The following is a 13,001-nucleotide window of genomic DNA, read 5'->3' as shown; positions in this document are numbered from 1 at the left end:
CGCAAGCATCAAGAATCAAGGTTGATGCACCAGTGCGCACATTCTCATGCCAAATTTGTTTTTATAAATCACAACCTTTGCGTACCCGTTGTGTGCGTACGCAAGCTTTATAAATGAGGCCCCTGGTCTGTAAATGTAAAAGATGCTAATGTCCATCAGACTGTTTGTCTCCAGGTTGAACATCTCCTTAATCTGAGCTTCTGGTTCAAGTGTGAACACATCTTCTTCTTCTGTGGTGTTTCTAAACCATCATTACCTTCAGATAATCAGCTCTGAGAATCATTCATGTTCATCCATGAATATTTTCATTTATCAGCTCAGAGCTTCAAACATTTCTGCTGTTTCCTTTAGAAAAGAGAAAAAACAAAACCTGACAAACCAACTGGTGAAGCACACACAAATTCTCTTTATTCTGAAAAACAAACAAACAGAAAGAATGAAACAATATCTAGAAAAGACAACAGACGCCCAGCCAGCAGCCAATCAGAGCGCAGTCACATGGTGTCTCTGGCCATCAATGATTGGCTTAATGACTGACAGGTCCTAACGAGGGTATCCTGCTTCTGCTTGATGTCCATCAGTCATGTGACCCATCGGCCAATAGAAACGCTGCTGGAGACACACTGATGCTCGGTTCAGTCTGATCAATTGATTACATCACCCACTGGGACTGCATTTCATTGGCCACAAGCAGCGGGAATACAAACACCCACAATCCTTTGCTTTGGCGTTACGGAGCTGTGTCAGCCAATCAGGTCCACAGGAGGAGCCCTGCTGTCCAATCAGATCCAGTCTGTCATCCTCTGGAGTGACATCATCAAAGAGTCTGTTCATCCACCAATCAGCTCCCTCCTCACCGTCACCTGGGCAATATGACTCTGCTGCCTGACAGGGCGGCGTGTCCACTGTAATCCTGTAGTGACCTCACTTCCTCTGGGTGGGGCCTTTGTGGAACAGGTAGATCGGCCGCTGGTTACCTGAAACAGTTCAGGGACAAAAACACATAAATTCAGCTTGGTGGTCTTATAGTCGAGGTGGTCTTACATTAGCAGTGTGCGCCAATGACGTCGGACCATCGGTCAAATCCGATTTGTGTACCAAAAGTCCGGTAAAACTTACTACATTACCGGTCTCATGTCTGGTGTATTTTTTTTCCTGTAAATCACCCTAAAGTTGCCGAGAATCACCAAGGGATAATGCAACATCGGGGGACAGCAATTTTGTATGATGACGTTATGTCACATGATCACGTCATGATTCCCGGCGCGCACAGAGTGATTTCCAGTTACAAGTACACAGGGATGGGATCAGCAAGTTCTGATTCCAGCGGAAAGTCGTTGACGGGGGTGGGTGGGTGATGTGATGTGTGCGGCGGCGGCGCAGCGACTTCTGGGCCGTTTACAATCGAACGACAGCTTGTTAACGTCGTTAGCAAGCTATAGTTAACGTCGTTACCATCTCGCGGGAGTATCAGCGACAATAAAGTGTTCAAACTTGAAAGGAAATCCGCGGATCCGCGGAAAATTCCCATCCCTGAGTACAAATTCAAGTTTCTGCAGGAGCGTGTGAAAGTAGCGCCAAAACAAAGCTGAGAGCTGTTTTTCTGGTCAAATTGGACGTGTATGGTGAGTAATTCAATGGTAAAAGTGGATGGTGGTATGGTAGCATGGTGTGGGAGGGTGTAGTGACGGTGACAGTGCATGTAGATGGTAATTTACCAGGTGTACAATGAGAGAGGGTGGATTCTGAGCAAGATTTGGCTGTTGCTATGAGAGTATGGTAGGTTATTTCATGGATTATGGTATGTAATACCATAATCCATGGTATGGTATGCATAAAATATTCGGTCCAGTAAAAACTGTTTCAGTCGAGTAAAAAATTACTGTTTACTGGTCCACGATCCAGTAATAAATTGTGCCCATTCGCGCAGACTGCATTAGAGGTGGTCTTCTATCCAGGCTGGTTCTATTTCAGGTTTAACACACTATGAAGTCCAGACAGTAAACATGGGGTAGTCTACGTCCTGTCTACCTGTACATGGGGCGGTCCACGTCCTGTCTACCTGTACATGGGGTGGTTTACTTCCTGTCTACCTGTACATGGGATGGCCTACGTCCTGTCTCCTTTTACATGGGGTGGTCTACTTCCTGTCTACCTGTACATGGGGTAGTCTACGTCCTGTCGACCTGTACATGGGGTGGTCTACTTCCTGTCTACCTGTACATGGGGTAGTCTACGTCCTGTCTACCTGTACATGGGGTGGTCTACTTCCTGTCTACCTGTACATGGGGTAGCCTACGTCCTGTCTACCTGTACATGGGGTGGTCTACTTCCTGTCTACCTGTACATGGGGTGGTCTACTTCCTGTCTACCTGTACACGGGGTAGTCTACTTCCTGTCTACCTGTACACGGGGTGGTCTACTTCCTGTCTACCTGTACACGGGGTGGTCTACTTCCTGTCTACCTGTGTGTTTGAGCATTCTGTAGGAGCTGAAGCCCACGCTGTCGGTCAGGAAGGAGGTGAACTGTTCAGGTCTGAGCCTCAAACTCCTGAAGTGACGAAACGTTGTGTCCTAAAAAGAACGTAACACACATTTAGAACGGACACAGAAATATACTGACAACCTAAGTATACATAAAATCAGGGTTTTCCTGTAGTTTATCCACCGATATAAAAGTTCTCCTGTAGTTTATTCTTCTATGTAAAGGTTCTCCTGTAGTTTATTCTCCTATGTAAAGGTTCTCCTGTAGTTTATTCTCCTATATAAAGGTTCTCCTGTAGTTTATTCTCCTATATAAAAGGTTGTCCTGTAGTTTATTCTCCTATATACTGTAAATGTTCTCCTGTAGTTTATTCTCCTATATAAAGGTTCTCCTGTAGTTTATTCTTCTATATAAAGGTTCTCCTGTAGTTTATTCTCCTATATAAAGGTTCTCCTGTAGTTTATTCTCCTATATAAAGGTTCTCCTGTAGTTTATTCTCCTGCATAATAATATAATAATATCTGAACGTTACCGAGGCCCTCTTGCTGCGGTAGTAGCTGCTCCATGCCTGCGGCTCCAGGATGAATAATCCGCCCGACGACAAGCTCTGATAGGCCCGTCTAAACAGTCTGACCACGCCCCCGTCACCTGATTGCAGCTGCACCCACTTGGTCACACTCAGACACATAATGACATCATAGCGACCCCGCCCAGGCCACGGCTCCAGCTCAGACACGTAGTCGCCCTGTGGGAGGAGCCACAGCGGGGATGAGGGGATACAGAGCAGGGGCTTACCATGGAGACGGCTGGATGACTCACCTGGATGAAGGTGACGTTGTCTGGAAACCTGGAGGAGGAGGAGCGTGGAGGCAGGAGAGGAGGAGCACAGAGAGGACCCCGACTCACCCTGAATGACAGGGGGAGGGACAGGAAGGCCTCCCGCATCACTTCCTGTTCCCTCCCTCCCTGCAGATCAGGAGGCAGCGCTACCTTTGCCCTCTTCCTCTCCTCCACCACCATGTCATGTGACATGAAGTGCCGGATGTTCTGCTTGGCGGCTTTAACCAGCCGCTGGTCGAGCTCCACCCCCAGGATGTGGGCGGGGTTGAACATCCGAGCTATGGTCAGGGTCATGTGACCCGCCCCGCAGCCCACGTCCAACACCGTCTTGTCTCTGAACCAATCAGCTTCCAGGAGTCCTATCCGAGGGTCCTTCTCCTCCCCAACTCGCCCCTCCAACCTGTCGCCATAGAAGCCGTGGTAACCATAGTAACGGCTATGGCTGCCATGCTGGTAGCGCTGTTTGTCTTTGATCCTTTCTGGTGGCCGAGCAGAGCGGGGCTGTGGTCCACACCTGCAGGGAAACAGAGCTCATGTGACCGGGCCGTCCAACCAGATCACAGCATTCTAACACAGTCAGGTACAGCGCTCACCTGCCAGCTTTAGCCCCTCCTACCAGCGGTGTCTGGAATTTGGTTGGCTGAGCCGTGGCTGCCATGGTGACAGCGCCTGCAGTGCCATCTGATGACCTCACTGAGGTGGTGCGCCGCCGTCTCCGATGACGACTGTCACCCTGGTTCCCAGGCTTGTGGGCGAGGCAAGGTGGAGGATGGGTGTGCCTTCTGGGTAGGATAGGGGGTGTGGCTACATCATCTCTGCAAGTGATGGCCGTGTTGAGTTCACAGGGGAGAGGAGACGCAGGAACACTGCCATCTCTGGCCAACAGGGGAACTACAGGACATTAGACACCATGTTAGTGTTTATTTAGATGTTACTGATGCTTCATAACTGGTTTATAGAACTACAGGACATTAGACATCATGTTAGTGGATCCAGGTGTTCCAGCCTCACCTGTGAGTCCAGCTGTGGGGGGGAACAGTCGGGCCGGTACCACGTCCCGGTCTGCTGGGACTCGATGGTGTCGGTTCCGGTGCCTCTTCCTGGACTTCAGGGGGGACAGCAGAACTCCCCCCGCTCCCTCCCTTTCCTCCCCACCTCCCTTCAGGTTCAGGGGATCGGTGATGTCACAGGGAACCAGGATCTCTACAGGGTCTCCGCCCCGCAAAGGCAGGGGCGAGCACTTTGGAGTCTCCTGATTGGTCGCTCTGAGAAGTGGGAGGAGCCAGAATGTGAGTTTATTCTGAGTTCAGTTAGTTTTAGTTCAACATGTCCAGTTTATTAAGAACCCCCATCCTGTTCTGTTTTTAACACGTTTAACCCTCTGAAACCAGAAGATGCAGAGAAGAACTGACACCATACATCAGAATAGTCAGTGCCTGCAGGCATCCTCCTTTTTTTATGATTGCCCTAGTGACCAATTGTTTTCCTGCCGTGTGTGTGTGTGCGCGTGCGTAAGGAGTGTGAATGTTTATGTTTATTTGTGGTTTCGTGTGCAGTCATTTGTTCTGTCTTGTGTTTTTGTCTGTTGCTTGTTTGTTTGTCAGTCCATTTGTTTGTCTGTCTGTGGCCCTTTCACTTTGATCATACACTTTCCACCCAGTGTCATGTTTCTGAGACAAAGTTATGCACAATTATGACAGTGACAATTCATCCTCATCTGAGGATTTGGACATGGATTTAGATGTTCCTGAGTATTCTGATTATAAAGCTCATAGGATGAACAATATTGATCCAGACTGTAATACTTTTCAAAATATGAAAAATAATTGTGCATACTATACAAATACATCATTTAATACTACGTTTGTATTTGATAATAAGATTTCACTTTTGCATTTTAATAGCAGAAGTTTATATCGTAATTTTGAAAATATTAAAGATTATTTGTCTCAATTTAAATTACCCTTTAATATAATAGCAGTCTCAGAGACATGGGTAAATGAAAAGAGAGGCTTTGACTTTAAAATGAATGGCTATGAAACGTTTTATAAAAACAGACAAGAGAAGACAGGAGGGGGTGTGGCTTTATATATTGATAAAAATATTAGTTGTAAAATCCTAGAAGATATGACGCTAGCGGTGGAAGATTTGTTCGAATGCATAACTGTGGAAATTGTGTTGCAAGCAAGGAAGACTATACTAGTAAGTTGTAAATACAGAACTCCAGGATCAGACATTAATATATTCAGAGAGTGGGTGGAGAGATTATTTGTTGGAAAAACAAAAAAAGACATTATACTGTGTGGCGACTATAATATAGATTTACTGAATACAAAGAAACATAAAGCTACCGAGGATTTTACTGATGCAGTGTACAGTATTAATTTGTATCCATTAATCACAAGACCAACTAGAATAACAAATCATAGTGCAACTTTAATCGACAACATATTTACTAATATTTTAGATGGTAATATGGTTAGTGGTATACTAATAAATGATACTAGTGATCATCTCCCTGTCTTTATGGTGTACAATGTGAACTGTAAAATAGTCAAACAAAATCCTACCTTTACTTGCTGCAGGCTGAAATCTGAGCGGGCACTAAAAGATTTAAAAAGGGATTTACTTTCTCATGACTGGGAGGCTATATGTGAAGAATTAGATGTTGATGTAGTCTATAATTCGTTTATGAATATATTCATTTCGCTTTATGACAAGCATTGTCCAGTGAGAAAACGTTGGGGGAAAAATGACCTCACTACACCATGGATTACAAAAGGATTAGCAAGCACTTGTAAAAAGAAAAATTATTTATATAAACAATTTCTTAAGTATAAGACCACAGAAACTGAACAAAAATATAAAAAATACAAGAATAAATTAACTAATATTCTAAGAGATAGTAAAAAAGACTATTTTACTAAATTACTCAACAGCAAGAAAAATAATATTCAGGGTATGTGGAAGGTGTTGAATACTGTTATGGGAGGCAGTTCTAACAGCTCAGGTTATCCAGAGTATTTCATTGATAACAGTAAGGTAATCAGTGACAAGAAAGAAATTGTGGATAGACTTAACCAATTTTTTGTGAATATTGGCCCAGAATTAGCCGAGAAAATTGAAATGGTAAATGAGCCACTTGAGAATTTTATAGAGACTAATCCCAAACCCATGTTTCTTACTCCCACGGATGAGAATGAGTTGTTGAAGATTATCAAAGCTTGTAGTAACAAAACATCACAAGATTATAATGGCATAGATATGAGGACCGTCAAATATGTAGGAGAGGCAATTACAAAACCACTTACATATATTTGCAACTTGTCTTTTCAGAGGGGTAAATTCTCATCTGAAATGAAAATAGCTAAAGTGATTCCTTTATTTAAATCTGGAGAAAAACATTCCTTTACAAACTACCGTCCAGTTTCCCTCCTACCACAATTTTCTAAAATCTTAGAAAAATTATTTAATTTACGACTACTCAATTTCATTGAAAAAATAACTTACTATCTAATAATCAATATGGTTTCAGGCAAAATCGATCAACATCGCTGGCTCTTATTGACTTGGTAGAAGAAATAACAAATTGTATTGAGAAAAAGAAATTTATTATAGGAATTTTTATTGATTTGCAAAAGGCCTTCGATACTATCGATCATGGAATTCTACTGAAGAAACTGCATAGCTATGGTATCAGAGGAACGCCACAATATTGGTTACAGAGTTATCTGTCGAATAGAAAGCAGTTTGTTCAGGTTGATCATCATAAATCTACTTGCAGAAATATTATGTGCGGTGTTCCGCAAGGATCAATTTTAGGGCCTTCTTTGTTTTTGCTTTATATTAATGACATCTGTAAAATCTCTAAAATCATAAAATTTATACTTTTTGCTGATTACACAAATTTGTTATTTTCAGGGATAGATTTGGGAAAACTTTTGAATGAAATAACTATAGAGCTGCATAACCTGAAAAAATGGTTTAATATGAACAAATTGTCACTAAACCTAAAAAAGACAAAACTTATGGCATTTGGAACTCGTAAAAACGATTTACCAATTCAAATAACCGTTGATGATACTATTATTGAAAGAGTACAACAAAATGTGTTTTTGGGCATAGTCATTGATGAAAAATTATGTTGGAAGCCTCACATAAGTTATGTACGTATGAAGGTTGCTAAGTGTATTGGTGTGATGAAAAGATGTAGCTTAGTACTAAATCCAAATGCATTATCCATCCTGTATGATTCTTTTATAATGGCCTATTTGAATTACGGTTTAGAAGTTTGGGGGAATTGTTATAAAACAAATTTATTACCTTTAGTCACTCTGCAAAAACGAGCTATTAGGGTTGTTCATAATGTCAGATACGATCATCACACCAATCCACTCTTTCTCAACTCATCTAATCTCAAATTATATGACTTGGTCGATTTGAAAATTGCACAGATTATGTTCAAGGCATCACAAAAATCCCTTCCTGGTAATATCCAGGCTCTATTTCAAGATAGAGATGCTCATCATAAATATAAACTGAGGGGAACGGATCAATTATATCAGCCGAAAGTAAGGACAACCCTAAAATCCTTGTGCATTTCAGTGAAAGGGGTGTTGTTATGGAACAGTCTTCCAGAAGAAATAAAAATGTGCAAAAATATTGTCCAGTTCAAAAAACTATTTAAAAGACAAGTGTTGAGTAATTACCAGGAGGGGATGGAAGACTGATGCCTCCATTGCTAGGCACAGGTACTTAAGAATGCATGGCTATGGCCGATACACCTACACTTGACATACACATATTACATTCATAAGAGGCACACTCACAATTAGGCCTGGGTTTGGGTGATCCATGATTACCACAGCTAGAAAATGCTTTGGTAACTAGAATATATTTATTCCTTTTTCTGTTCTCTCTCTTTTTTTTCCCAAAATGTGTTTGTATAACATTGTATGTTGTTGGTATGTATTAGCATAAGTAGATGCTCAAGGATCTGTGTGGATGTATTGTGTATCTACCTAATTGTGATGTTTAGTGTTCAAAGGGGGGAGTGGTGTGGGTTTGAAGTGTAATGGGTCTGTCTTTTGTCTCGTCTATATGTTGTGTGTGGCGGGAGAGTGTGGTCCTGTATGGGGGTCTGGTGGTGAGTGGGGGGTTGGAATTTATAAGCTTTGCTTCATCCATCCCCTTTTCAAATCACTTATGTAAATAGTCTGATTTTGGTGATGTCAGAAGCTGGTTTGAAATAAATGATTAATCAATCAATCAATCAATCAATCAGTATCTGTCCAGACAGAATCCATCGTCACATTTTTAACTTCAGACGGTCCCTGAAGGCATCATGTACCGTCCTGTCAGAAAAAAATGATCTAATTTAAGCTTCAAATCACTTTTCAGTCAAAGTCCCTTTATTCTTCACACCTCATTTAAGTTAAAACCACCAAAACAAAGCATCGTCAGCAGGTTCTAAAAACCAGAATCTTCTTCCTCCTGGTTCTGGTTCAGCAGGACCGGCTCACCTGAGACCAGCAGGGAAACATTCAGACGTGGTCAGGAACTGAAGGACGGTGCAGAGGAGCTACAGATGTCCTCAGACATCTCCAACATCTCCTGGAGTCAGGCTATTGTCTCCAGATGCTTCAAACCTCCACCATCATAGTTGTGGAGAAGAACCGTTCCCCTGAGTACCATCACTCTGACCTCCACCATCATAGCTGTGGAGAAGAACCGGTCCCCTGAGTACCGCCCCATCGCTCTGACCTCCACCATCATAGCTGTGGAGAAGAACCGGTCCCCTGAGTACCATCACTCTGACCTCCACCATCATAGCTGTGGAGAAGAACCGTTCCCCTGAGTACCATCACTCTGACCTCCACCATCATAGCTGTGGAGAAGAACCGTTCCCCTGAGTACCGCCCCATCGCTCTGACCTCCACCATCATAGCTGTGGAGAAGAACCGTTCCCCTGAGCACCGCTCTCCTGGATGAACTTCTCCAACAACAACAGCTTCACTGGCCAGGAAAGACCAGCAGAGCCTCTACTTCCTCCAGAAGCTGAGGAGAACTTTAGAATTTCTATTTAGCAGCTCTGGTAGCAAAGCAGATGGCAGAGCAGTAGTTTAAAGCCACAGACACATTTCCTTGTTACAGTGAACACATCTGCTGGCTCTACTGCACCCCCTATGGATGAAAGCTATCACACTGGACTGATTGATCGCTGCATACTGTGCACTGGTTTTACATTGTAAACATACAGTAGGGTCACCTGTAAACACCCACATACAGGCAGTACTATTCTATACTACTGCAGTGCTTTGCTTGTTTCTCTGTGTTCTAGTTTTCTTTCTGACATGTTAGTTGCAGAGGTGTAACAGAACCATCATTCAGTCCAGTCTGTGTCCGCTACGTACAGAACTGATCATAAAGTAGCCTTAGACTCACTGACATCACTGCACAGCCCTCTGATGTGAGTCTTCTGGTTTCAGGTTTTAATTTTTGTGTCTAAATGAATAATAATCATTTGTCTTGTCAGGAGGTCAGAGATTTTCTTTTTACAGCATTTTGATGCAAATACTTTATTTCTGGATAATTTAAATATAGAATAAAATGATTTAAATCAAATATCACATTTTAAGCTCATATTCTGTTAATTTTGTTGACAGTTCACTGACTGGAGGCTGAGAAGTTTAGGTGATTCCTTTATTTAGATTTAATATTTATTACTTTCTAACTCTGTTACCTTGTTGTCTGATGTTTATAGCGAGTACTTTAGCTACCTTATGAGTTCTGGTTCTGATCTTCAGACAGATACCTGCAGCTCAGGATGAGTCTCACCTGTTCACGTCTTCATCCAGCAGAGAGTTCAGGTTCAGGGGGTCGAAGATATTTCCTCCCAACAGGAAGTGACTTGGCAGAACGGGCTCTGATTGGCTGTCACTGTTGGCACGGCGACGGCGCTTTGCCGGGCCCTTGAAGCCGACGCCCGTCGAGTAACGCCTCTTCCCGATTCGCTGAGAGGGGAGGGGGGGCTGGCCACCTGCAGGCTGCTGGAGGCCGTTTTTAGGGCGGATGAAGGGGTGGGTCTTAGTCAGTGGCGGCTGCTCTGATAGGCTGACAGTGGAGGAGAAGGCGGGGCTGACTGTGATGGCCGCCTCGAGAGGAAGGAGGGTCTCTTTGTCCAGTGACATCCTGATCATCTTCCACCTGGGGATCAACCAGCCAATCACTGTAGAGGGAGAGGGAGGGGTCAGCCTGACTGACAGGAGGCAGAGCCAATCAGATTCATCAACAGAGAAATAAATGTATTAACATGTATTAACATCAATGACTCAACTGACTGGAAAATTAATTATCAACTTCTTTTAGCAGTCAATTACCTGAAAACAGATCCCTTAATGTGAAAAATAAAAATAATAAAGTCTGGTTTCAGTCTCAGGTTTTATAGAAATGATACAGATAATAAATTTACTTAAAGCACAGAGATAAAACATGTTTTATATCCTGTTAAAAAAAACATTTCTGCAGGAAATGCAGTCAGCATTTATTCACGTTTATGATAATCTGTGAATGATCTTTTTATCAAACCTCAAAAAATAGTAACTAAATGCAACGTTTTATTTATTGAAAATAATAATAATTTCTGAATACTGTGACAGGAATCAGATAAATATATACTGAGAAATCACAAACTTAATAACTTCCTCAAAATGAGACATTAGTTACCACAGCATGAAAACTGAACACGAGTTAAAGTGCTTTATTAATAAATGTATTCTGGTGTGTTTTAGTCTAGTATCTGCTATAAATACAGACCACACCTGAACAACATCTGGTTCTGAATAATCATCTGGTTTGTCTAAAACATCAGAAAACATTTAACCATCTGGATCCGATCATTTCTCAAACTTTAGAGCAGAACAAACTTCAGTAACACTAATTTCCAGCGTCATCTGCCAATCATCAATCACTGTTTAGGGTGCGTGTTTTTGTGTTTACCTTAAAAACGATCTAAGCCCCGCCCCTGCCTCGGTCCCCACCAATCTCGGCGCTTCGTCATGAATAAATCAAGCTGACAGGTAAACAGTTAGCTTCACTGCTAGCTCCGTCCAGCTAACACGCAGGAAGTAGCTAGCACTTAGCTAACACGCATCCCTCCACAAACACAGCCAAGAAAAAACCGCTCTGTGCAACGAGACCGCGCTGAGCTCTGCGTGCATGTGCCTGTACGTATCAGCGTGTGCGTATAACTTCGACAGTCGTAACTTCAGCTGCTAGCTGCTAGCTGCAACCCCGTAACCGTGATCTGCAACGGAGCCCGCGCTTTTATACAGCAGCCTGGGCCAACGTGACTGACAGCAGAACGGGCCAATCATATGCAGAGCTGAGCCCCCGCCTCTCTCGAGGTTTGACTAATGACAACACTGCAATGGATCTAGCAGTTTTGTGATTGGTCAGTGATGGGTGAGGGCGGGAGAATGGCCCGGGGAGAGAGGCGTCCTGAGCGGTGCCTGACTGGAAACACGAGCAGAGCTGAAAACAAGCGGTTTACTGGTAAAAAAAAAATTAACGGTTTACCGACAAATGTGCAGCAGCAGCAGGTCCTGAAACACATCGTTCGTGAGTTAAGTAAAGTTCTAGCGAAGCGAAGTTTAAGTTTAGAATCTTCTAGCGTCTCAGGGAGCAGGAGTTCGTCTTATGGTGGAGCGGGTTTTTTCGCCCTAAATTCAGGTTGGCAGGAAAAACTCGCCGCCTCCTAGTGGTTTCGTCCAACAAACTCTGTCAGTCACATAATGCAGAGTGGAGGTGGTTAAATGAACAAATAAGAAGACATTTGAATTCATTGTACAGACCTGATAGGAGTTCAAGCAAAAGTCACCTGACAGGAAAACTTAGGGATTATCCGAAATTTAAGTCCATAAACATAAGTGATGAGTTTTTATTTGAATGTTTGTGTTCACGGGTTTAACCCTTGTGTCATTCTGCAGGTCAAATTGACCCATTTTAAAGTTTGAAAATCCATCCATCCATTCTCTATACACCGCTTTATGCTCACTAAGGTCATGGGGGGTGCTGGAGTCTATCCCAGCTGACTCGGTTGAAGGCAGGGGACACCCTGGACAGGTCACCAGTCTGTCACAGGGCTACATATACAGACACACACTCACATGCACACCTACGGACAATTTAGAGTAACCAATTAACCTCAGCATGTTTTTGGACTGTGGGAGGAAGCCGGAGTACCCGGAGAAAACCCACGCATGCACAGGGAGAACATGCAAACTCCATGCAGAAAGATCCCAGGACCAGGCCGGGATTTGAACCGGGGATCTTCTTGCTGCAAGGCAAAAGTGCTAACCACTACACACTGTGCAGCCCCGCTCTGAAACAGGCGTAAACTAACCGTGACGTCACCCGTTGGTTTCAACGCCGAGAAAATGAAGCCCAGATTTTGCTACTTCCTGGTCGCCGTTTTGGATTTTTTGGAGCCAGTGACGTAAAAAGCGTCAAACAGACTGGACCAGAGAGCAACTAGGGGCAGGACCAGTCAGTGGGACTGTCAATCAAGTATAGCCACGCCCCCTGGCTCCACCAACTTTAACAATTTATTTAAAATTCAGTATTGATTTATTTTAAGATCGGCCACCTGATCTCTCATTTTGACCATGAAAACTAA

The 13,001-nt window shown here is 43.3% G+C and overlaps 1 protein-coding gene across 12 annotated transcripts; it reads right to left on the bottom strand.

Annotated features, from left to right (window-relative positions):
• Positions 1 to 383: 383 nt before the first annotated feature.
• Positions 384 to 12,020, bottom strand: LOC110971377 (7SK snRNA methylphosphate capping enzyme-like). Of its 12 annotated transcripts, XR_007939781.1 has the most exons (10): positions 11,903 to 12,020; positions 10,163 to 10,553; positions 4,337 to 4,590; positions 3,919 to 4,216; positions 3,305 to 3,839; positions 3,018 to 3,230; positions 2,466 to 2,574; positions 2,249 to 2,434; positions 2,187 to 2,217; positions 985 to 2,155 (listed from the first exon to the last, which is right to left on the bottom strand). XR_007939781.1 is itself a non-coding variant. In XM_051944007.1 (8 exons), the coding sequence occupies exons 1-8, from the start codon at positions 11,937 to 11,939 to the stop codon at positions 925 to 927; spliced, it is 1,890 nt and encodes a 629-aa protein (XP_051799967.1). In that variant the 5' UTR covers positions 11,940 to 12,018; the 3' UTR covers positions 384 to 924. The 12 variants fall into 12 exon arrangements, 3 of the variants coding, with proteins under 3 accessions (XP_051799967.1, XP_051799968.1, XP_051799969.1); XR_007939776.1 differs by having other exon boundaries at positions 985 to 2,062; positions 2,094 to 2,434; XR_007939777.1 differs by having other exon boundaries at positions 2,187 to 2,434.
• Positions 12,021 to 13,001: the final 981 nt, after the last annotated feature.

The sequence above is a fragment of the Acanthochromis polyacanthus genome, chromosome 23 (genome assembly GCF_021347895.1).
Source record: "Acanthochromis polyacanthus isolate Apoly-LR-REF ecotype Palm Island chromosome 23, KAUST_Apoly_ChrSc, whole genome shotgun sequence".
Taxonomy (NCBI): Eukaryota; Metazoa; Chordata; class Actinopteri; family Pomacentridae; genus Acanthochromis; species Acanthochromis polyacanthus.
The sequence above is the reverse complement of the archived record's forward strand: the minus strand, read 5'-3'. Positions and strand labels throughout refer to the sequence as shown.